This window comes from Arvicanthis niloticus, chromosome 4, assembly GCF_011762505.2.
Source record: "Arvicanthis niloticus isolate mArvNil1 chromosome 4, mArvNil1.pat.X, whole genome shotgun sequence".
Taxonomy (NCBI): Eukaryota; Metazoa; Chordata; class Mammalia; order Rodentia; family Muridae; genus Arvicanthis; species Arvicanthis niloticus.
In genome coordinates, this window is record NC_047661.1 from 81207676 (window position 1) to 81232564 (window position 24889).

Here is a 24889-nt window from a genome sequence, read left to right on the forward strand (position 1 = left end):
TGAGATGATCTGACAGAGTGGGAAGAAATTTAGACTCAGTCCAGACATCTGGTATGCAACAAGACAGAAGTGGGGCAGATTCAATGAGGCTAACAGTGGGGAGAAAGAGCTTTAATGAGGGCCCCCTGCAGCTAGTGCAGGCAGATCCCTTGTGAATAGGACCAATTAGCGATGTCTTTTCAGCCCCAAAGAAAGTACCCTAGCAATCTACACATTTCTTGATTTTTGTGAACCACTTTTAAAATCTGAATGAAAATTACTTAATAATTAACTCTGTGTGTGTGGGGGGGTGCACATATGCATTCTCTTGGGTAGTAGAATACAGATTTCTTTTACTGTCACTGAAACAATACTGCAAAAGACCGTTCTGCAACTTGGCATTTCCATCTGTCTATCTGTATGTATTTCTGATACGTCTGAGAGACTTGGAGGCCCATTCAACACAGCTTCTTGGAAAATGCTGCTCTGTTTCATCCACCACCCATTTACTCATTGGCTTGTTCTGTCCCTCGTTGCAGGCTGACAGTGTCTGGATGGAGATCCCAGATGATGATGACCTGCCCACAGCCGAGGAGCTAGAAGACTGGATTGAAGATGTGCTTTCTGGAAAGATCAACACTGAAGACGATGACAATGAAGATGATGATGGTGATAATGACAACGATGATGATGATGACGATAATTCTGATGAGGATAACGATGACAGCGATGATGATGATGATGATGATGATGACGATGAGTAGCTCCAGCTCTGGGTGATTCTGATGAGAGTGACATCACAACCACCCGTACCATACAGGCAGCCCAAGGGGGCAGCAAGCAATGGTGCCCACACCTAGTCAGCTCTTTTTCTTTCTCCAGCATCTCTTTCTAGTCCATTCTAGAGAGGTACATTTCAGTGAATGCCTTTCCAAACCCAGCAGGCCCACTCTGCAGGGAGTGATTCCCACGCTGACGTCTTTTAACCATTGAGGAGCAAACAGCTCTTACTCTTTGCTAGACAATCAGGGGTCATGGAATTCTGGGAGTCTGGGGACTATATTTCCTGACACCTCTACTCAAGTTTACTTACTGTCTTTGATTCAGATGGTGACAGAACTGACAGCTTGCTATCAGTTCACAAGCAGGGAGTGGCCTTCTAATCAGAGCCCAGGAAGGCCACATGATTATCTAATTCAGCTCTCAAACCTAGAGCATCTGTGGACTCAGATTCAAGCCTTTGGATGGTGACTAGGAATACCTTGAAATGTGTGGGTTCTGCCATCATTTCTGGAATATTAGGATGCTGTGTGTGGGTCATCCAGCTCTATAGACATCCCGTTAATTGCCAGGCCTCATATGATCACCAGCAGTGAGAGAGGAAAGAGGCTGAAGAATAAAATGCTTTTCATTTTTCTGATGGAGACTGTTTAGGTCTCTGAATGGGTCTGCTGGCTGTCTAGAGTGAGCTGGGAACTGAATGCACCCTCTCTGCCCCCATAGTGAGCTGTCCCATTCTGAGTTACAATTGCTTTATCCAATGGTCAATTAACTCTCCCCATTCATCAGCACTCCCACAGTTGACCAGGGCAGCGATCATTTAGAGTTCACCATGCCCCGAGGCACCAAGTAAAAAAGAATCCCCAAGTGCCTTTTGAATTGTCTGAAAGTGACATTGTGCTTGGTAGTTTTAGTTGCTAAGTGTTTTAATTTATTTTTGAAATCTGTTAACATGGGGAAGACTCTGTGTGGTGGTGTTTTTGAAACTGGGGCAGTCCTTTTATGGCATAGTAATAAACTAATGGACATTAAACTCATGTTTTGAAAAGATCGAGCCTATCTTGATGATCCTACTGGGTCTTCTGGAGTTTGTTTGGTTTTGTCTGGCTCCAGTTCTACCTCTCCGCTCCTTTGTCTGCCCTTCTAGGTTAGCTTTTCACTATGTCTCTCAGTGCTATCCATGTCTCCAGGCATGAACATCCACTACCCAAGTGTTAACGACCTCCACTATGGGTCTCTACCCTTCATCTTTGGACTTTAACTTTGGTGTTTGATCCACTTGGATTCTAGCTGCAAACGTCAAATTCAACACAACCCATTCCCTTTCCCCTCTAAGCTTGTCCTGTTCGTGAAGTCCCAGCCTGGATGAGTGCTATTACTATCTATTATCTAGGTGCCTGAAAGTGCCTTGTTCACCTCTGCTCCCACAGCACTGAGTGCACACCCATGGTCACAACACTTACTATTTAACTGATAATGCATTGTACAGCCACCCTTTCACTAAATGCAGGCTTTAAGAGACAAGACATCTACTTATCTTTGTATTCCAAGCACTTGGTACCTTGCTCATCACAAAGCGGAGCTTACTGAGTCAATACTTGAGCACTGGTCAGGCAAAGCAGCTGTCATTCCCTAGCTGTGTTGGGCAGTGGAGCTTACAGGGTATATAAGGTGCCTCACACTGTGTTAGGTAGCAAAAGACTTGAGAAGAACAACTTAAAAGAGGGGATTTTACTTCAGCTTACAATATCAGAGTTTTAGCTTAAGATCTGACGCCTCCACGGCCTGCAGCTGGAGTTATGGCAGAAGGACACTATGGCGCAGCATTTTGTAATAGGCAGCCGCTTGCCTCATTGCAATCAGGAATCACAGAGAAAGAGGGAGGGACCAGGATTCCAAATTATCCCTTAGCGTTCCTCCCTCCAGTGACCTACTTTCCATTCTCCTAATAGTCCACACAGTTGTGAACTCAGAATGGGCCACGATGAGTCAAGTCCCCTCACAATCTGGTCACCTCTAAAGCCCTACCTCTGAATACAGCTGCGGCAGGGATCAAGTTTTCAATACACAAGTCTTTGAAGAGAGTCACGTGCACACAACAACAGAAAGCCACAGTCTGGGTGGCTTACACAGCAAAAGCCTGCCTTTCCACAGTTTAGACCAATGCCAAGTTGCCAATTGTGTTGGTTCCTGCTGAGGGCTCTTTTTGTGGCTTTTCATTCTGTTTGCACATGGCAGACAGACAGACGATAACTGATAGAGATAGATGATGAAGAAGATAGAGCTATAGTAGTAGATAGACAATTCTCTTCTAGAAGGATGCCTGTCCTGTCAAATTAAGGTCTCGCTACTATGACTTCATTTAACTGTAATTAAATGCATGATTTTGGGGATACATAATTCAGTCTATAGTGCAGGGGCTCAATATAATTTTCTCTCCTCACAAAAGTAAGCAGGCTGTGCTGTGTTCCACTCACCCAAGCACAGCCACAGCTCAAGCAAACTCTTAGGGAAGTGATTGTCTCACAAGGTCTCAGTGCTAAAACTTTCAAGTAGCCAAGAAGTTGGGGGGTGGGGTCCATTGCAAAAGTGGTCTGTTTCTCAGCCCAGGAAGATCGGGTGTTCTCAGAGGCCTAGAAATATGTGTGAAGCTGAAACTGTGCTCCGATGTTCCTGTATTAGGATCTCTGGGAGTCTATCTGGTTCTGCCTGGACGGTGCTGTGTAGTAAACACTAAGCCCTCTAAGCTGATATGGAGTGAGCACTTTCTTACATGCCCAGAGTACAGTGCTAAATGCCTTCCATGTTATCACAGCTAATCCTAACAACACATTAGAAGATTCTTCTGGTTACTTACTGTCCTTAATAAAGAGAGGCATAGAGGGCTCCAGCAACTTCTCAGGATTACACAAACACTCTGCAGGGTCACAGATAACACTTCGTTTTAGACTTAAAAGGATTTGCATTAAGGACCAAAAACACTGCATTCTTGCTCCCTCAGAGCATGTCTGAAGACAGATCCAAGTGAATGTCCAATAACTCTTTTTATTGCTTGAACCCATTTATCCTCCCATTCTGAGTTCATAATCAACTCAAACAAAACTAAAAATGTGAGCTAATTAAAAACACAAGATCTGCTATCCTGTTAAAAAGAAGAGTAAGATTAAATGTGTTATCTGGAACAAAGAATCCCTTTCAGTGTATGTTGATGAAACTCCATCTCAGAACTTGAAAAGATCCTGTCATTTTCAGAAGAGATTGTGACCCCTACGGTCGTTGGGTCTTCATGTTTGTCACCCTGTGAGGAGTCATAATTGTATCTTGTGCAGAGTATACATAATCTCGCTTTCATTGGTACATGTTCCTCACATATAGGCCTGATTGCCACTTAACTCTGCCCAAATTTGGGTAGGTAAGCAATAAATCTTGTGACAACTTTGTAAACATTATGATACAACTTGACCTTCATGGCTATTAACCCATTAAAAATACACAAATTAAACCCAGTGATTATTGAAAGTGAATATTAACCAAAAGCTTTTGGTAGCATGGCATCAGCTGCTTGGATTAGTTTAGGATAGCACACTGCTACAGAAACAGGACCAGAGAACTTCCTCAGCCCTGTGAGGATGTTTGCAATGTAGGATGAACTTTTTCCTCAAGTGAGCAAAGTCCTTCAGAAACACAGTCCTCCTTTGTGAGGGACAGAACAGCATCTCAGGAATGAGTATGGAAATGTCATGCCATGTGGGAACAGAATGACCACAGCCACCTAGTAAAATGAAATACATACTTGCAAGATGGATTAAGAGGACTCTTCAGAATCAATGTGATATTTAATAATCTTAACTCTATGGATAACTATCAGTCAGAGTGATAACCCTGGGACCACCATCAGCCCTGACACTCCTCCTATGTGTAATCATGTGAGATTAGTTTGTGGTCAGCGCTTTGATGCTGAGTGTACCTCATGTTCTCATTCATCCACTCACCCATTAAAAAGTACAGTGTTTTTTTTTTTTTTTTAACAGTCTATAGACCAATAGGTTCCTAAACTTTGTTGCATTAAAGATTAGGGAAGGCAAGAATGAGCAGGTTGTAAATGGGGCAGCTGAGCAGAGAAGCAAAAGAGGAAAAACAAATGTCTGAAGCACCCAGCTTTAGTTCTGAAAAATGCACCTTCATATTTCCTGAAATATTATGAAGTCTTAGATCACAGAAACACCTTTGGACATTGACCCAGAAAGCAGTGCCAAAAGTCAGCTCTAATTTTGGACCATGAGCCTGTAACTAGAGGATGCTCCCACGGCACACTGGCACTAACGGTGAGTAGCCTCCTCTCTCCCACAGCTGAGATCCTGTCTGTGCACTCGACTGCCAGCAGGCCCTGCCTCTTGCTCTAGGATTTCCCTACTGTTGTCTCGATGTCTTCACCCCACTTCTTTAATATGATAGTTTATCATCTGAGATTCTCAAAACTCCTCCACATTCTGCAGCTACAACCCCGGGAAAGGGCTGAAAGAGAAAAGGGCCTTTGGCTCCCATCTGCATGTGGCTTTAATTTTTTTCCAGAAGGTTTTGTTTGTGAACTTATGAACTGTGAGCATCTAGGCTGATGGCCCAAGGAAATAGCTTATCATTAATCTGTACGATGAGTATCTCCGAGTCAATTGCTTTCTCTGATCCCTGTCCATGCAACTGGCAAGAATGTGTGTGCTATCAACATTCCATGGAAGGGAAGGGAAGCTGAGGGTAGAGGCAGAAAGCAGCAACATTTTTTTCATCAACTAATCTAGTTCCCTCATCTAAAGAAGTCAATAATTTAAAATCAATTATGAAGGTAAAACGAATTACCAAACAGCTGTCTGTACACCTTACTCCCCTATCCAGTCTATGGCAGGTCTCCTGCTTTCCTCATCTCAAATAGGTTTTTTCTTTTTTTTTTTTTTTTTTTTTTTTGGTTGTTGTTTTGTTTTTGTTTTTTTGTTGTTGTTTTGTTCTTTCTTTTTTATTTACTCACAAGGTTGGCTTCCTTTCCAGGTTTGAGATTCCAGGTCTAAGGATTTCATCTTTCGCTATATGTTCACTTAGAATTTCTCTCCCCATAAAATGACTGACATCTGCTGGTTTCCACTACTCTGATCACTGCCCCCCATTGCCCTCCTCCTCTATCACAGGTCCCTTGATTGTCACAGGAACATGTGAGATCGCTGGAAAATCAAATCAAGATCAAAAATGTTCCCTGAGGAGTAAACAGAGCTCAAAAGTAAGATGTTCACATCAGAAAGGGAGACGATGGACAACTTGAATCTCAATGTCTTTTCCAAGCTTATAGCATAAATAATGTGTAAAATGCTTTGCAGTTCATTTGGAAGGCGGTGAGGGCATCAATGAAGGACCCAAAAGAAACCCAAATAACGTTGCATCCTAGGTACAGCCTCTCCACAACATCATGATGATGTCCATTTCATACAACAAACCTTCCTGACACAAAGACACTTGTGCACACGGCAAGGAGCCATGTAATTCAGTCATTTATAAGTTCAACAATGTCCAGTTGGGGGGGGGATGGGGTAAGGGGATAACATCTGAAATGTAAATAAAATATCCAATAAAAATGTCCAGTTAGAGTGCAACATACATTCAGGTGTTGTCATATATGCGTGAAATCTGCTAAGTAAAGGCTGAGCCAACACTGCCTCTCTTAGTTACAAAGTGCAACACTAAAGTATTCAAGAATAATATGGTCTCAGGCTACCTGTTTTTTTATTGTTGACTATACCAGATAAGGATCGATGCTGGGTTCAAAATTCAGAGATTAAAATCCTTGCTAACAAAAGCACCTGTCAGGTAAACTCTCTCCTAAGGCCTGGCTCAGGTATCTCTGGTCTGGTCTTCATCAAAGTTCAATTCATACCCTTCGAGGGACAGTGTCTGTCATTGCTGCATCCTTGCTGGTGTCCTGCACTCTGGGAAATACTTGTTGTAATTAGTAGCCACTTAGAAATTAACTTCCGTTAAGCAGGTCATAATTTCAGAGTTCCAGAGGAGCTGGAAATTTAAATCATGTTTCAAACCGAGGGGCAACAGCACCTGAAAGCAAGGGCTACAACTCCCTTCTTGGCTCCCAGGTATGCGGCCTGCTTCCAGCTACAGTACTTATAGCACAAGTTGATCTGAACTTGTCACTGTGCGTCAGGTGTCTCGATGCCATAACGAATTCTCTAGGCAAAGGTCTGTTGTTTGATGTTTTTGTAGGATGTCCATTTGACAATGCCTACATCAGAAGTTCTCAACCTGTGGGTCATGACCCCTTTGGGAGAGGGTTGAATGTCCCTTCTTAGGAATCTCCTAAGACCAACAGAAAATACAGATATTTACATTACGATTCATAACAGAGCAAAATTATGGTTATGAAATAGCAACCAAAATAAATTTATGGTCTGGGATCACCACAACATTAGGGACTGTATTAAAGCCTTAGGAAGGTTGGGAATCACTGTTCTACGTGAATGAATTCACCAGGGAACGCACCTAGCCATGCCTGAATGCTCAGAGAGACAGAAAGACAGGCAAAGCCAGACATTTTGCATGCTCAAATGCTTTTATCTGAATGCTGTTTCAGGGTCAAAAGAACCTGAGACTCAAGATAAAAGCCTGGGAGGTTGTTACATTTGTCCCTGGGAGTTAATACAAAAGTGTCTTTATGCCACTGAATGAATCATTGGACTTTTCTGAGAAAGCCACTTTGCCTGCACTGCCTCAGGCTTCGGGAATCTCTCCATGGTGCTGGGAAACTTGATTCCACAGTAATCCACCAGTAAAGCATGTTTCACAGCAACCTAGGTAGAAATGGGGCAGGATGGAGTAAAGGCGCTCAGCATCCTATGCTCTTGTTCCATCAGGAGTTTTCCACTCTCTGTCCACCCTTGGAATCTCATCTTAATTCCCAAAGCAGTGACTGTGTGAGCACCATCCCAGTGACCGTGTGAACAGCATCCCTCCATCTCTGTCCATCTTCCCCTCAGACAGCACAACCAAAGCTAACTTACAGACGGTGGGGCAGAGGTAAAACAGGTCTTCTTTTCTTTCCTTTTGACCCTTGGGTTCTATTTTATGTGTACTTTGCCCTCAGACCAAAGGGTAGGTATGGGGAAGGGGAGAGAAGCTGAGGACAGAGTCATGGTGCCAGACCAAAGGCTCCAGGAGCCCCATGGGCTGCAGCCAATCACATATTGCACCTCAGCTGGGCTAACTTAGCTCTCTCACCTAAAAGAGCCAACTAAGGCCCCTGTGCCCAAAGCCAAGTAAGCCTCTTGGCCTGGTCAGGTCCAGCAGGGAGAGGCAGAGGTTCAAGGCAAATGGCCTTGGTTGCTGGGAGCTCCTCTGCAGCGGCCCAGGCCTGCCAGGTTAGTACTTTCCTGGGAGGAGAGTTTCTTAGGTTGTTCTCATTATATATCCCAATAGGGAAAGAAATGACCTTTCTCCCAAGGAATTCTCAGTCTCAGGCTCCCACTCAAGGTTGGTGTCTCCAGGTCCCTCCTCCACACACAGAAATGCCAAACCACTTAGATCATGCTTCTGGGGAGAGTGGGTAGAAGGGTTGGGCTCTAAGCATTTGCTGAAATCCCATTTACCAACCAGGCAAGTCTCTTCTTTCAACTTTCTTTTTTTTTCACCTGCAAATGAAAGGATCCCTGATTAAGACACTGTGGGGAGGGGGAAATTGTGCTGGACAGTGTCTGATGTGTAACAGCTGGGGAGTACTAGCACCCTTCCCTTTCCTTCTCCTTCCCCCTTCCTTCCCTTCCCCCTTCCTTCCCTTTCCTTTCCTTCCTTCCCTTTCCCTATGACCAAAATATAATGTTTTGTCAAAATGGGGACTCTATTCATTTCATTAGAATAATATAACAATAAAATCTATCACTCTATACACTAACCCAAAAAAGTTAATCATGAAATGTGGTCCCCAATGGGATTTTTTTTTTTTCTTGAGCACCCATTCAATTAAAGGTGGTTTCAATGGAGTTGAACTGGTGTCAGCTCATGACTCTGAGTACCATTCAAGAACTGCACTGTGGGCTTAAAAACAAGGCATATTTTATTTATAATGGGATATGATAAGGTTACATATTAGTAAGTTCACAGTAGTGATTTGTTTGTTTTTCTGATGTAACAAGATCTATAAAGAGCAAAAATTACCCAGAAGTACATTACGCTGCATCATGATCGTAGGGTTTCTGCTGCAGGGATCTCTTCACATGATCATTCCTGTCAATTTTAATAACTAATCACTGGTTGTTTCTTTTAAAGGTTGCATTAAATAAATGCACAGGAGGCTTCCAGTGAATTTGAACAGTAAACACCCCCTCCCCCTGCCCTTTTTTGGTCTTGTTTCTTGCTGTTTGTAGGTTGTAGAGGTCCTGATGCAAGAAAGAAATTAATGGGCATGCCTACAAGGTGACAACAGACACCTACAGACAGGTTCTTGTGGAGAAGCCAGGACAAGGAGTAAAGGAGAGTACAGACAAGGAGCCAGCTCTGAGGAACGGCCTTGAACAGAGAAGTAGAGAGTCACAGGCTCAGGCATACACACATGTGCAAATGAGACACACAATGACCTGTCACTGGTCACATGGATGTTATGACTGCTAGCATGCAAGCATGGCAACACACACTCAGAGAAATTCAGGTGGGAAAAAGTTCTCCCTTTCCCTGATTTCTCTTTCTCCTGTAGGGAGTCCTGCACAGCAGGGCCACGGCTGGAGGGCAAACCAGTGAACTCTGCCGGTTCACTGGGTCAGTGATTGGCAGTGGGGAGGGTGGGTGGTTAATTTCCATGAGTCCAGTATGTTGGTAGGAACTCACAGACAGAGCTGTGTGCTGGATAGTTTTATGTCAATGAGACACAACCTAGAGTTAGAGAGGAGGGAACTCCAATTAAGAAAATGCCTTTGTAAGATGGGGCTGTAGCTAGGCCTGTAAGGCATTTTCGTAATTAGTAATCAATGGAGGAGGTCCCAGCCCACTGTGGATAGGACCATCCCTGGGCTTTTGGTCCTGGGACTATAAAGAAGCAGACTGAGCAAGCCTTGAGAAGCAGGCCAGTAAGCAGCACTCCTCCATGTTCCCGCCTCCAGCTCCTGCCTCCAGGTTCTACCCTGCTTAAGTTCTTGTCCTGACTTTCTTGATGATGTGGAAGCATAAGCCAAATAAATCCTTCCCTCTCAGGTTGCTTTGGTCATGGTGTTTCATCACAGCAATAGTGTCTCTGACTAAAGCAAGCTATTACATTTAATACATGCACTCCAGAAGATGACATAGAAAGTAGAACTGGTCACCACCACCTCTGACTCAAGGGATGGCAAGGGTGAGCACCCTAAGCCTTTCTAAGACTCACCTGCATGGCCAGACTCCCCATTCATTAGAAAGCCCTATAGTCCTAACAGTGAATTGTGACGAGGCAAACATACCCAGGCCACTGACTTCACACTCTCCGCTGTAAAGAATCTGTCTTCTTGCAGATCTCAAAAGGGAGAGTTAGAGGAAGGAAGGAAGGTGATAAATGATGGTTAAGCATTTTCTCTGGGGCTTACTTTGTGAACTTTAGCTAAAACCTTTTTGACTCCATGGATAACCTAAGGATGTGTGAACCTCATAACCTTAAAATCTAGTCTAACTCCCACGGTGCAGACTTCTTGCACATTCAATTGGAGGACTATTAAAGACTTTTTTTTTAAGCACACACTTCTGAATAAAAGTTGTCTACTTTTGTAGATAATGAAAATCACCAGGGGGAAGACAGCAATCTCAGACCTACACTCTTCACTGAGTTCTTTCACAGTTAATCTTAGAATTTTAATAACTTAGGTTGAAAGTTATAGGGAGAAAAATCTATAAACATTTAAGGTAATGGAATCCCGTGTCCTCTAATAGGATCATGCATTGTACTAGCCTTGGGGAGCAATTTACATCCTTTAAAAAGAATAGGCTATGAGGGTTGAAGAAATGAAATAAAAATTTATTGTCTTCAGTTGTGTGATGTAGCTTTTTGCGACTTCACATTTCTTCTGCAGACTCTCCTTCGCACCATTCCCACTTCGACACAGGCTGGTAAAACGCTGGGAGCACAAAGACCTCAAAGGATCCTGCTTTTAATTTTTGTTTTTTTCTTTCAGGAATCGATGCAAACTTAAGCGTTTTGAAAAAAAAATCGATATTCAATCTACAACCAGTACAATAATTTTAGGAAGTCTGAAGTTCCTATGCAAAGTAGATGGAGAAGGGTCAGGCAGGAAAATAAATTAATCCCTTAATTTCAACTTTTCTTTGCTCTGCTGGGAATGCACATACCAACACATGACTCCAATTTAACCCCTTGGAGATCCATAATTTAAGCCAGGGTTGGAAACACAGTATTTTAAAATGTCACTGAGTAGTGTTACCTTAACTCAACATTATTTACATTTATGGCACTTAACAACCACATGGTATTCATGGCACAGCTGCTACGCTGTGACTTTACCCTCCACACATTGCCAGACTCTCTCAGACTGCCCACCCCTTACCTTAGCTCCTAAAATATTTCCTGAGAAAGACATCCTGAGGAACTTCCAGTAGAAGGGACCTAAAGGGAAAAACTAAGATTAAAGCACCCAATTACACCGTGTGAGTCTCAATCAGAGCCACACTGTTAACATGGGGAATCCTGGCTCTGTGTCTTGTCTACAGGGTTCTCTTCCTTTTCTAGTACATCTTTTTGAGCTAAAAGTTACTGAACAAAGAATAGCATTGGCTTTTCTAAGCACAGGTGTATCACAAATATTCCATGCCAATTTGTTTGTTTTTTTAATGACAGACAAAATCGTGTGCTTCATGGAATTCGTAAACAGAAAGGGGTACACGTATACGGGCACAGAGATGATGACAGCTTTCTCCTTTCCTGAAATGAGATCCCTGAAGCCGGGAAAGGAAAGAGTACTTGGTGGAGCATTGCTTCAGATGTAGGCAAGCAGAGACAGGACAGCCCACTGCAAGGTGTGAGGAAATGGCTCCTTGGTCACACCCCTGCACAGGGCTCTGGCAGGGGGCAGCTATGTCTACAAATGGGACATCAAGGGGATAGTCCTCTGAAACCAGCTACAACATGCTGATAGAAGGAGACTTCTGGACTGCACCGCTGGCTGCCTACTCTCCCTTTCCCCAGCTCTGCAGCACTCTTTTTTCCTCTCTCTTCCTGACCAATAATTAAGGGCAATTTATACAGCAAGGGCAGAGTGACCCTTTTCCTTGCGGTAAGTTGCACAGTGGTGGTGGTCACAAACCACAGGGATGGGACAGCAGTAGTTGCCAGGGTGGTGGGCATTGTTTGGTTTCCCGTGGCAGGATAGCTTGGCACATGATCTTTGTGAATATTTGTCTCCCTGGGAAATTAGATGGCTACAAGGTGCACCTGCCAACTGGGAGTCACAGTGTTGGTCTCTCCTGGTTTGTGTGAAGGAGGACTGGGTGGATGGGTTCCTGCGGTAGCCTAAAGAAGCCGCTGCAGTGGAATAGATCCCCAGGGTCATATCCTACTTCTCTGGAGAAAGACTGTGGGAGGGGCTGTGCAAAGAGCTTGTGGGCACACTTGGAAAGCCAAGTCCCTTGTCTGCTCTGGAGGGCCAAGCTAGCCTGGCCAGGGCTGCCCACCAGGTACAGTTGTGGTCCAGATGCTCAGGAGAGTGGATGCTAGAGTAAAGCCCAGGTAGGCAATCCCAGGGCTAGGGAAGGGCTACCTGCCTCAGGCCAACAGGAGCAGGGCTAGAAATAGGACAGACAGGCTCACTCTCTGGAAAATGGAAAGCCAATCACTTAACAGCTGCAAACGAGCAGTGTGCATTTTCCATCGGGTTCTTTCTCTTTGCAACATAAGGCAACAAAGAACAAAGACTCGGGCGTGTGGACATTTCCTGGGCTGCCCACCACTCCCCAGGGTGGTGTGGTGATGTGTATAATTACATGTACAAACACATATGTGGTCGTGTAGTGTCTGATTTCCTGAAGCAGAATAAACTGAGTCCCCCTAGAACCAATGAGGGGGTTGACCAGAAGTACAGGTGGGTATGGTACCGGGCCACAGGGAGGGACCAGTTGTAAGGCAAGGCTCCCAAGGACACAGCAGCTACACTTTGGTTTACAGCTGTTACAGAAACTCCAGGGAACAGCTTCTTCAGAAGTCCTATCTATTAAAGTCAGATGCCACCAGTCGCTTGTCCGGGTGGACATCTGCTTCCTTCCAAATAAAGTGCAGATGGTCGAAGGATACTGGTCTATCCTCTGCCAGTCTGAGTCAGCATTGAAGAATTAAAAAAAAAAAAATCTTTATAAAAGAACTTCCCCCTGGACATATATATTTATATATATATTTATATATTCTTCTTTTGTTTTTCATAAAGCCGCAAGTATAGAAATTTTAGACTGATGTCTCCGACTGTAAGCGAAGAACAAACTTGTGAGATTTGGGGTCTATGAACTCTTCTGAGAGTACAATGAATGGGATTTTCTTCACATTGACCACGAGGCTGAAGTCCAAGCATTTAAGGACGAAAACAATTCCATCCTGTAACCCGTTCGTCACAGGCTCATCACTAATAAGTCTCCACTGTGTCGAGAGCCATCGATCCTTGTCATACTGCAAGGTGGGGCCCGCACTGAGGTATCGTTCAAGGAAAGCCTGAAAGCCAAGGAAGAACATTGGAGGAGTTACAAGGGTTCCTATGCTTTGTGGCCAGGCGTCATCTTTTTTATCCCTAGAAAATGTTACCCAACTACACTGATACCTTAGACTAGAGTTCAGCTTCTCATGCTGAAGCCCCATGAGACCCTCTCTGGGGAAGGAAGAGTCCTTGGATTTCTGAATTTTCTTTTGGCAATTTATAACCAGAGGGTGAGTTGAGGAAAGTGGATTGGGTACCACTGTTGATGTAACATGTCACCTGAAGACACAGGTGCCTCCCCCCACAAAATCCCCTAGGCCAGCTGAGCGCCTGGAATAGGAGTTGTCAATGAATCCAAGGCAGACAGACAAGGACAAACACACAGACAGAACTGTACAGTCTATCACCTGCTGGCTGTGTGACTTTGCTCAGTCATTTGCCCTTTCTCCGGGCAAAGGTTCAGTGTGCACAAAGCACTCACAGTAGGCACACTGTGAGTGCTGTCTGTCTTCTGCAGACCTGATGCATGTGTGGTCACTGCTAGGTATGCCCAGACCCATGTCCCCTCTCCTGAGCTCTTGCTCCAGGGACACCAAGGATACTGAAGTTCTGTGATTTCACTATATCCTAATGTGCCATTCCTCCTGCTGAGAGCTGTCCCACAAGCCCTACCTTTCCCTTCACATCTTAAACTATCTCCTTGAAGCTCTCAGATGGATCAACATGTTCTTCTGCCAAAGCTCCTGAAATCACTGGCAATGACGTCACGTCATAGTTCACTTCCTGAACTATGCTGACTTGCTGTCTCCTTCCCACAAGGCTTCAAACTCATAGAAGATAAGAACTACGTCATCACTGTCTTCTCCTTTTTAAAGTGTGACTTTCTAATGTATTCTGGCATAGAATTAAATACATAAATCGGTTTAGTTGAGTGAAAGAATGAACCGATAATGTAAATTGAAGAATACTGGCATGTATCCATTTGGTCCTAGGCCAAGGTCAGGACCTTTTCAGTTTTTATGCAATCCTCTTTCATAACTCCTCCACTCTGCCTGGCAGTGCAAGCAGCTGTAACCATGGTGATAGGCACACAAGAAGGTGTGGCTGTGCTCCAGTGAAATCGGAGTCACAGAAACAGCCAACCCCTGGCTTCGACCCGTGAAATTTAATTCAAATGTGTATCAACAGACAAGAGGTACAGCAAATCTACATATCTGGTGGAATCAGGAACAGCTATTCACAGTGGAAGAAGCTATGTGAGTCAGATCTGTGTGCATCGAATGAAAGATCCAAGAAGCCTTGAGCGAAGAAAGCAGGTGTCCAAAATGCAGGGGTGTCTAGTATCAAAGCATCTCTGCCCGAAAAACATAGTTACAGCTGAGAGAACACACATCAGCTAGAACTGTAAGGAGTGGGGGATGGGGGTCATAGTGGGTTTTTTGGGGGGGTGTTTCTAATTACTCTCTCTCTCTCTTTCTCTCTCTCCCCCTTCTCCCCGTGTGTGTGTGTGTGTGTGTGTGTGTGTGTGTGTGTGTGTGTGCGCATACATATGCATGCCATGGCATGTGTGTGGCTGGAAAACAACTTTCAGGAGTCAGTTCTCTCCTTCCAGCATGTAGTTCTGGGACTTGAACTCAGGGCTTGGGGGCAAGCACTTTCATTCAAAGAGCCATCTCACCAGCTCTAGTTTTGGTTTTATTCTTGTTTGATTAGTTAGCTTTCTTTCTTTCTTTCTTTCTTTCTTTCTTTCTTTCTTTCTTTCTTTCTTTCTTTCTTTCTTTCTTTCTTTTTTTTTTGCTTCTGAGAAGATTTCCGCAAGGTAGCACAGGTTGGATTAGAACTTACTACATAGTCCAGGTAGCCTTGAATCCATAATCCCCCTCCCCAAACACTCGGATGACAGTGATAATCTACCACAGCTGGCTGAAAACATAACTTTCTACATTGGATTTTTCTTTTTATAAATAAAATTTTAAGAAAGCATACATTTTTTTAAATGAAATGGGAAGACATCAGACAACTTTAAGAAACCATGGAGAAAGAAAAACAGCTGTCCCTGAAAAACAGTGTGACAGGAAAGCTCTTTGCCACACGTGCTCTTTGCCACACGCTATTACTCCGCACAAAGGTAGGTTTCTATTTGCCACCTGTGGTATTTGGACTTTTGTGACTAAATATTCAAGTTTTCACCCACAATTCAACAGATGACATACCACAGCATGCCAGACACTCTAGCATTTGTAAACGATTTCGAGGTCGCAGTTACACAGAATACTATTCTGGGGATGAACTACCTGCATTTAATGTAGAGTTGTGCATAGAGATAATAATTGAAAAGCTGATTCTGGGATGCCCCTCATATACCATAATCTGATGTTCAAGTCTCTCATATAAACTGGTAAACATTTGCATGTAAACTGCGGATATCTGTGCATAATCTCCAGGTGCCTTACAACACCTAGTACACAGTGATGCTCAGTAGTGCTACACTGTGCTGTTCAGGGGACAGTAACAGAAAAGTGTGTCCATGCTCACTGTGACAGGGAAGTGTGTGTCCATGCTCACTGTGACAGGGAAGTGTGTGTCCACGCTCACTGTGACAGGAAAGTGTGTGTCCACACTCACTGTGACATGGAAGTGTATGTCCACGCTCAGTGTGACAGGGAAGCATGTGTACACACTCACTGTGACAGGGAAGCGTGTGTCCATGCTCAGTGTGACAGGGAAGCGTGTGTCCACACTCACTGTGACAGGAAAGTGTGTGTCCACAATCACTGTGACAGGGAAGCAAGTGTACACACTCACTGTGACATGGAAGTGTATGTCCACGCTCAGTGTGACAGGGAAGCATGTGTACACACTCACTGTGACAGGGAAGCGTGTGTCCATGCTCAGTGTGACAGGGAATCATGTGTCCACACTCAGTGTGACAGGGAAGCGTGTGTCCATGCTCAGTGTGACAGGGAATCATGTGTCCATGCTCAGTGTGACAGGGAAGCGTGTGTCCATGCTCAGTGTGACAGGGAAGCGTGTGTCCATGCTCAGTGTGACAGGGAAGCGTGTGTCCATGCTCAGTGTGACAGGGAAGCGTGTGTCCATGCTCACTGTGACAGGGAAGTTTGTGTACATGCTCACTGTGACAGGGAAGCGTGTGTCCATGCTCAGTGTGATAGGGAAGTGTGTGTCCATGCTCACTGTGACAGGGAAGTTTGTGTACATGCTCACTGTGACAGGGAAGCGTGTGTCTATGCTCAGTGTGACAGGGAAGCGTGTGTCCATGCTCACTGTGACAGGAAAACACGTACACACTCTTAGTGTGACAGGAGTACATGTATCCATGCTCAGTGCAGAGGCACATGTTTCCATCCATGGCTGGCAGACTCCACAGGTGAGGATCCCATGGATACTGAGCTGTCTATGGAAGTGGCTGTGCTGGATATTTTCCTGGGTAAGCGACTCCTGAATCAAAGAAACAGAAAGCCTTACAGTTTCTCATTGGCTATTTCTGTGTGACTTGCTCAAGCTGGTAGTACGGACACCTGTGGGAAGTGTAAGAGTAAGATGTCCTTACAACAAAGAGTGATGAGATGTCACCTGTGCCTCAATGCCAGGGTCATCCATGCTTCAATGGATTTACGCGTTCTGTAGCTGTCCTCACCATCATCGCTCACACAACTCTGTGAGGCAGATATCCCTGCTCTATACGGGAGGGATCAAGTACAGCCAAACTCTTGCACAGCTACAAATCAACTAGTGGTTGGGCGAGAATCTGAACCCACCACGATACCTGCTGCATCCACCCTTTCTCTTTTGGCCCCCGTCCTCTATTAAATAACATTGATGATTCCCGTAATATCTATCCCTTACACTGTACTAACGCCATGATCCAAAAGACGGTGCGATAAAAACAAAGTCTACAACATCCAAAATGGTGGCATCGTTTCTACCAAAAAACCGACAGCTGTTTAGTCAGACTTTATCAAATGATGAGTATGGCTTTATCCCATGAATTAACATGAGGCATGAAGAACATCCTCAGTGCACTGGTTAGGAAACTGAGGCATAGTACCAGAAGCTATTTGCTTAAGATTGTACAGCCAGACAGTTGGTGGAGGACCAAGGTTAAAGTGGGTCACTTTAGCATGTACTCAGGATGGACATGCTTTCCTGTCACACCGAGCATGTACACCTGCTTCGCTGTTACACTGAGCATGGACACACGCTTTCTTGTCACACTGAGTATGTACACACTGAGCGTGGACACACGCTTTCTTGTCACACTGAGTATGTACACACTGAGCGTGGACACACGCTTTCTTGTCACACTGAGTATGTACACACTGAGCGTGGACACACGCTTTCTTGTCACACTGAGTATGTACACACTTTCCTGCCCATCCTCTCCACTACTCTGTACAGATTCGAGGTGGAATTTTTTCCTCTGTTATAGAATCTAGAAGCCTTCAAATCATGTATTTAAAAAACAATTGTTCTGGGCTGGGGAGCTGCCTCAGTGGCTACAGTGCTTGCTGTACAGTGCTTGAGGATCTGTGTTCAGATTCTTAGGACCCCCACGTGCAGTGCTGGAGAGGAAGAGAGGGGAGGATCCCAGGGGCTCACTGGCCACCCAGTCTAGCAGGATCATTGAGTTCCATGTTCAGTAAGAGACCCCGTTTTAAAAAATAAGATGGAAGGGCTGGAGAAATGACTCACTATTTACAGAGACTTTATTGCTCTTCCAGAAGACCCAAGTTAGGTTCCTTCTGGCCGTATTAGGAGACTTACAGTCACCTGTAATTCTAGTTCCAGGGGACCTAATGTTGTCTTCTGGCCTTTGCAGGGGGCATCCAAACACACATGAGAGATGTTCACACAGAAACACACAAGGACATAGAAATCAAAATAAAAAGTAAGTTCTAAATGATGTGTTGAGCAACAGTGGAGAACAGGATGTCATGTGACCGGCCAAACCTGTCGGCCCTAACCCCGACCCCAGCAGCGCACCTTGGGGGTCATGCTGTTGGTGATGCAGAAGGCCAGGTGCTGCAGGATGCTCTCCATGCTGTGGTAGTGCTGCTGTCGTGTGGTGCGCAGGTACTTCTGCAGCGCCCTGGCCATGGAGGGGAAGATGGCCTGGGCTGCCTCTCTGGGGTCCATCACCTCCCCAGGAGATTTCTGCTGCTCCTCAGCCTGGAGACGCTGAATGTGGATAAATGCTTCTTCCACAGCCACCACCAGTCTGGAAGGAGATTTGGGACAGTCAGCAAGGCAGTGTCCACTGCAGGGTCTGGGGATAGTCCCGTAAGACCCAGAGGGCCTTTGTTCACTGCAGTACCCTGGCTACCACCAACTTCCCCAGGTTCTGTCATACTGTATCACTCTAGGGGGTGGGAAGAGCCTGGGAGAAAGAAAAGCAACAGCAGAGATGGGAGTGGGTGGGTGGTGTCCCTGGGCCTCCCAATCCTGCCAATAAAGAGCCCAGAAAGCTCACTTTAACCTGTGCTTTGATTTCTCCAACAAAAGGTGAGTTAAAAAAGACTTCTGCTCACACTCCATCTGGAAAGAGAAAGCAAGTGTGCAGACCCAGCTGCTAAAAAGCCAGAGCTTGGGGGAGCTTTAGTTAGCAGAGGCCTTGCCTAGCACCACAAAGACCTGGGAGGAATCCCCAGCACCACATGCTCATGCCTGTATCCCAGCACTCAGGAGGAGGAGGCTGCACAAGAAGTCAGGCTGACAAGATGGCTCAGGGTAAAGGTGCTTGCGGCCAAGCCTGACAACCTGAATTTGACCCCCAGAACTCATGTGGTAAAAGAAAAAGAACTAATCCCCCCAAATCATGGTCTCTACATGTTCACTGTGGCATATGTACATGTACACATACATGTACACACATACACACATGCATACACACACATACACACACAGAAATAGATGTTTTAAAAAGTTTTTTTTTTTAAAAAAAAGAAAAAAGAAGTTCAACATCATCCTCAGCTATACAGAGGGTTTAAGGCCTGGTTGGGAAAAAAGGAAGAAAGAGAGAGAGAGAGAGAGAGAGAGAGAGAGAGAGAGAGAGAGAGAGAAAGAGAAAGGGAGTGAGCTTCAGCCTCCTTGTTCCACTTCTCTCCAATCCTCCCCCCAGCAACTCAGGAAAGGGAAGAATGAGGTGGCAGGTTTAAGGGAAGCCACCTTTGTCACCTTCAGTTCACATGGGAAACAGTGTGGGTAGGGCTGGCCCCCTCCAAGGCCAGCAACAGAAACCCTCTGGAAATCTGCTCTAAATGCTCATTCCCAGGCCCCAGCTCAGACCCACAGACCGTGAGGTAAGCTTTGTGAGTGGGCCCAGGACCTGTGATGGGTGTTTAGAGGTATGTCTGGTGGTGATTACACACAAGGTCTGAGAAACCTGAGAGTAAAGTGGTCTATAAACAGTCATACAGGTCATGCATACAAACAGAACATTAATTCTGGAAGTTAAAAAAAAAAGCGAAAATAAAATGTTCAATGGGAGGAGGGCCCAGGCGTGCAAGGGTCACAAACCTTGCTCTCCGTTTCTTCACTCTCCGTTCATGTTCAGCCTCTTCATAATACAACTCGTTGTGGCTGGAGTCCCTGCGCCGAGCGGCTGCGGCAATCATGGCTCGGGACTGACCAGTGGCATTGTTACTGGGCCCTTTGATGAAAGGAGAATGGTAGATAGCTTTAACCACAAACGCCAGGAAACAGACAGAGAACCTGCTGGTACTCTCCTACCCACCCCACTACCGAGCAAAGGAAGAGCCTAAAAGTAACTTCCTGCGCCTGCGCAGTACTCCACATTCACAGCAGCTAGGAGATCTAACCCCAGTCTGATGCAGAAATGGAAAAAGAACTCTGAAGGGGCTGCAGACTGCTCATCCCTGAAAATGCCGGCCAAAACCAACACCCGCCGGAGCGTGCCGAAGAGGTCACTTACCATCTGCTACACAAAGTTTCAGTTTGGCCATAAGGGCAGCTGGGACATCGCATGCAGCGGACAATGAGAGAGAATAGGCAGGATGGGAGAACAAGGACAGACAGAGAAAAAAAAGACGTCAAGGGACACTTACAGTGATCACACACAGGAACACAAGCTAAGCCCAGCAACCTCAACGCGCCCCATGTGTGAAGCAACTTAGAAGTCCTGTGTCATCCTGAGCATGACTGGACTTAGCTTATCACAAAGACACAGCTAGGACTGAATGCTTTCTTCTAGGTGACTTGGAGAGCTAAGTTTTCCTATCAAGGGTAAGGCTTACCAGCCAAATTAAAAAAAAAAAAATTAGACCCAATACCATTACCAAAAACTGACACCTATGTAAACCAGCTGACTTGTTGACAACATGAATCTCTTTGGAAGTCTGCAAAGCCCTTGTCTTAGCCCAGGTACCTAGCAGGACGTGACAGAGAGTCCTGTTTCTCACATTTGAGCACCTGACACCCTGAATGAAACTGGGCTCTGACTTGGTGAGTCTGGCTCCTGCTTCCGGTTGTCATTCAACTCCTGCTCCTGGCCAGGACTGAGAGGCCAGTGAGGAGCTCCCAGATACCTGCCTCTCAACATTTCTAGGCCTAATGCCCTCTGAGAGACAGCATCCTCAAGTTTATGGGTAAACTGTTCAGATAAAAGTCTCCAATGATGGACTTGCCATATATGTAGAACGTAAACTGACATTCCCCTGGGAAACATGTTCATCTACATTTAAACTAAAAATAGAAGTTGTTCTGAAGAGAGAAAAGAGCATAAGGCAAGCACAGAGTTCAGGTAGAAGCAAATGTACTATGAGGTTTGAGCCACAGAGCCACCTGACTGTGGCCCCCACGCCCCACAAATGTTTCAAGCACATACCGTCTACATTGTAGACCTTCAGGCCAGCCATGTGCTTGGCTGCTCGGAATTTGGATGCTGTTAGGAGGTTCGGGTTATAGATGGTGAAGTCCTTGTAGTAATTTTCCAGGACCACCAAGGCTGCTCGCTGGATGCTGTGAAAAGAGGGCAAAAAAAAAAAAAAATGAGTGCAGGGGTTTTCACGGCATACAGTGGGGCTCAAAATGAGAAGTCTGTTTGAGTCAGGTCAATGGCAAGTCAAGATAGCCCTCCCAGGGAAGTCTGCTGGCTCCTGCACTCCCACTGTTATGGCTTCCTCCCTTCTTCCAGGCTCTGGCATTCCCCATATCCCATCCAACCAGTAGCTGGAAGTGGAGAAAGTTACAACCTGTAACTGAGATTTAGGTTTGCGGTACACAGAGCTTTTCTTGTTTATTCTTAGTTTACAAAAAAGAGGAGGAGGAGGAGGAGGAGGAGGAGGAGGAGGAGGAGGAGGAGGAGGAGGAGGAGGAGGAGGAGGAAGAGGAGGAGGAGGAGGAAAGATGGAAGGAAGGAAGGAAGGAAGGAAGGAAGGAAGGAAGAAGGGAAGGGAAGGGAAGGGAAGGGAAGGGAAGGGAAGGGAAGGGAAGGGAAGGGAAGGGAAGGGAAGGGAAGGGAAGGGAAGGGAAGGGAAGGGAAGGGAATTGAGGAGCCCCCTCTCCGAAAGGTAAGAGGCTTGATAATGCTGCTCAAAGGAATCATAAATGAGAAGTCAAAGCTTCTGAGGCCCTCATTTAGTGATTGGTTACACACACACACACACACACACAGAGGACCCTCTCCCAGGTCTAAGGAACTGGTCTCCTGTGTTACAGCAATGTCCTCCCTGTGGAGCAGAGTCCTTCAAATGAGGCTTCAGCTAAGATATTCTGGGTCTTAAAATCCTCAGGAGCTCCTGTACTTCTACTGCTATCTTGGACACTCAGCAGATGATAGCTCCAAGCTACCATTTTGGAGCCCAGGCGATAACACTCATACCCAAGGAGCATGCTGGGAGCTGAACAGAACACTGTGCCTCAGATGCAGAATCCCTGCTGTTTCAAAGATCAACCATCTGCAACATGGAAGGGCTTTCACTTCTCTTATCACATTTGACCTCCATGGTCACAAACATGATACAGAAAACCACGAGCCACACAATGGCATAATATGAGTTATAGTCTGGCTAGAATTCTAGTGCGGATTGACAACCTAGATGCTGGCCCTTCACCCTGTGCAGTGTGTCCTGACATCTGCAGCTCCTGAAGCTGTTCACAACCACGCTGTACTAAATACCACAGCTTGGTTTTATCTTGCCCTTCTGAGTCTCTTTCCCAACACTCTGCTAAGATAATGGGCTTATAAGGATTATTTACAATAGCCTGAATGCCAGGACAGGGACTGCCTTGGATTCCTGGAGGACTACGTGGCATCCCAGGGCTCTCCCAGAGGCTCAGAGACCTTCACTCCCTACTGACCGAGTAACCCTTAGCCAGACAGCTGAAGCCCTGTACTGCCTCCATTCCCCAAGACTCCCTTTGTGCTCCACTTTAAGAACTGAAAACAGGGCTGGGGATGAGTCTCCAATGGCAGAGTATTCTCCTCTGCACTATGTGAGAACCGAGCAGCCATTAGGACAGTGTGGAGTGCAAGACTAAGGTGGTCCTTGAGGTAAAGGGCTTCATTTTGATCTTTGTGTTGTTCTGAGTTCTGCTCAATGCAATTTCAATCTCCTCCTTGTCCTCTGCTGTGACCTCCAGAGAGGGACAACACATGCAACCTCACACATGTGCATCCTCGCACACGTGCAACCTCACACACGTGCATCCTCGCACACATGCATCCTCATACACATGCATCCTGGCAAATCGCTGATCTTCTGTCTCTGCTCACACACTAATTTTTGAAAACCCTAAGTGTGAGAATCAGCTTGGTTATACACAAGCACACTGGTTCAAACTAGTTCATCCTGTGCTTTTATACCAGCAGAAGAATTTCTCTAGGTGCTCAAATTATAACATGTCCCTCACCAAAAGTTTAAGAACTGGTCGGGAGAAATTGAGAGATGGCTTAGCCATTAGGCATTGGCTGCTCTTGTAGAAGCTCCAGGTTCAGTTCCCAGCACCTACATGGCTTATAACCACATATAGCAGGGGATGCAATATACAATTCTGGCCTCTGTGGTCTGCATGCCTGTGGGTCACATTATAAATAAGCAAGTAAATAAATCCCCCCCCCTTTAAAAAAAAAGTTCAGAGTTTAAAAGCAGTTTCAGAAGTTATCCTCAGACCCATCTTCAAAGCAAACTTTTTTTGTGGTGACTGTTGGGCTTTGTTTTTTATCCAGGTCACAAGGAGGAGCCCAGAGCATACCATTGGCTCAGTCCAGGGCCTTCACCTCCACATGGGCCATCTTTAGAAGTGCCTTCTGTCCTTGTCTCACTCTAGTAGAGCTGCTTCCCTGCCACCTTCTAGCATAGCCTAAGACAGGGTTGAGGCAAGGCCCACAGCTGCCAACATTGGAGCAAAACTCTAGGCATCCCCTAAGGACTTCCCACGGATAGGCCTGGTGCTGGGGACAGAGACCCGGGGCTTCATGCAAAGCCTCAGTCTTCTCAAAGCCAGAGAAGCCCATTTCCCAAGAAGCACAGAAGAGAAGTGCAGGCATCCTGCTCCTTCTCCAACCCCATGATCGTGCAGAGCACCAGGGTGACTCAGAGCCAGGCCCGGTCCTGGCCGGATGCCCAGGCTGACAAGCTAATGCAGGAGCTGAAGTACTCTCACGCCAAGTTTATAAATGCCTCCAAGAGCTGTGCATACTCTCGCCTACAGAGAGCCATTTGTCCGGCACTCAACACATCAACAATACGAGGGAATGAGAATTTCCACAGAACTAAGACAATATATAACCAATGTGCCCAACTTTAAAAGGTTGCAGTCATTTGAACTAAAATCCAACATCACTACGCTTCATCTTTTTTACAGAGTAAACCATGTATTACATGCCCTAAGTCTTGCCGAGACCCAGGATGGTGATTCCCTGTGTTTATAGCTGAGCTGTGCTTTGTACATAACAGCCGGAAGACATGAGTGCGAACAGCAGGCAGAACATCATGGGTGCCCATGTTCTACTGCAGGCTACAGGAACATTCTAAACACTCAGAACTCCATGGTTGATGTCATTTTTTATGTTCTCCTTTGCTCTTAGCTAGCAAAGTCATCTTAGTAGTTTAGGTGCTGGCTAAGTCATAGACGCACAAGACCAGCACATAGAGTGCATCAGTTCCTTCAGTCGGTGCCCGTGATCAGACACCTTCCTTGCCTCTGTTTCTTTGTATCCTCCAACTATGGTACCACACAGGCCTCTGTCAGGAAGACTTTCACACTCCCTAGACCCTATGGCCTGTCCCTAGACTCAGAGCACCCCCAGCATAACACAGAGTGGTAATGTCCTATAAGGAGGTAGATGCGCGACCCCTGCCTCTTCAACGTCTTACAGAAGTCCCTCTCACACAAGCAAGGCCTCCTTTAGTTCCTCCACACATAACACTTGTTGGCTCAACGTCTATTTT

The 24889-nt window shown here is 45.6% G+C and overlaps 2 protein-coding genes across 3 annotated transcripts in view; one reads left to right on the forward strand and one right to left on the reverse strand.

Annotated features, from left to right (window-relative positions):
* The window catches only part of Casq2 (calsequestrin 2), a 60807-nt gene extending 58998 nt beyond the window's left edge, over positions 1 to 1809 (forward strand). Inside the window, exon 11 of the mRNA XM_034501372.2 lies at positions 519 to 1809. Within this exon, the coding sequence (XP_034357263.1) occupies positions 519 to 743 (225 nt within the window). The 3' untranslated portion in view covers positions 744 to 1809. The remainder of the gene's footprint in view (positions 1 to 518) is intronic.
* Positions 1810 to 8842: 7033 nt separating this feature from the next.
* Positions 8843 to 24889, reverse strand: part of Vangl1 (VANGL planar cell polarity protein 1) — a 50717-nt gene continuing 34670 nt past the window's right edge. Inside the window, exons 5-9 of one of the 2 annotated variants that reach the window (XM_076933033.1) lie at positions 21322 to 21455; positions 20410 to 20448; positions 19995 to 20127; positions 18462 to 18696; positions 8843 to 13474 (exon numbers count right to left, since the gene is read on the reverse strand). In XM_076933033.1, coding sequence (XP_076789148.1) covers positions 13214 to 13474; positions 18462 to 18696; positions 19995 to 20127; positions 20410 to 20448; positions 21322 to 21455 — 802 coding nt within the window. In that variant the 3' untranslated portion in view covers positions 8843 to 13213. The remainder of the gene's footprint in view (positions 13475 to 18461; positions 18697 to 19994; positions 20128 to 20409; positions 20449 to 21321; positions 21456 to 24889) is intronic. The other variant, XM_034500713.2, reaches the window with a different exon arrangement.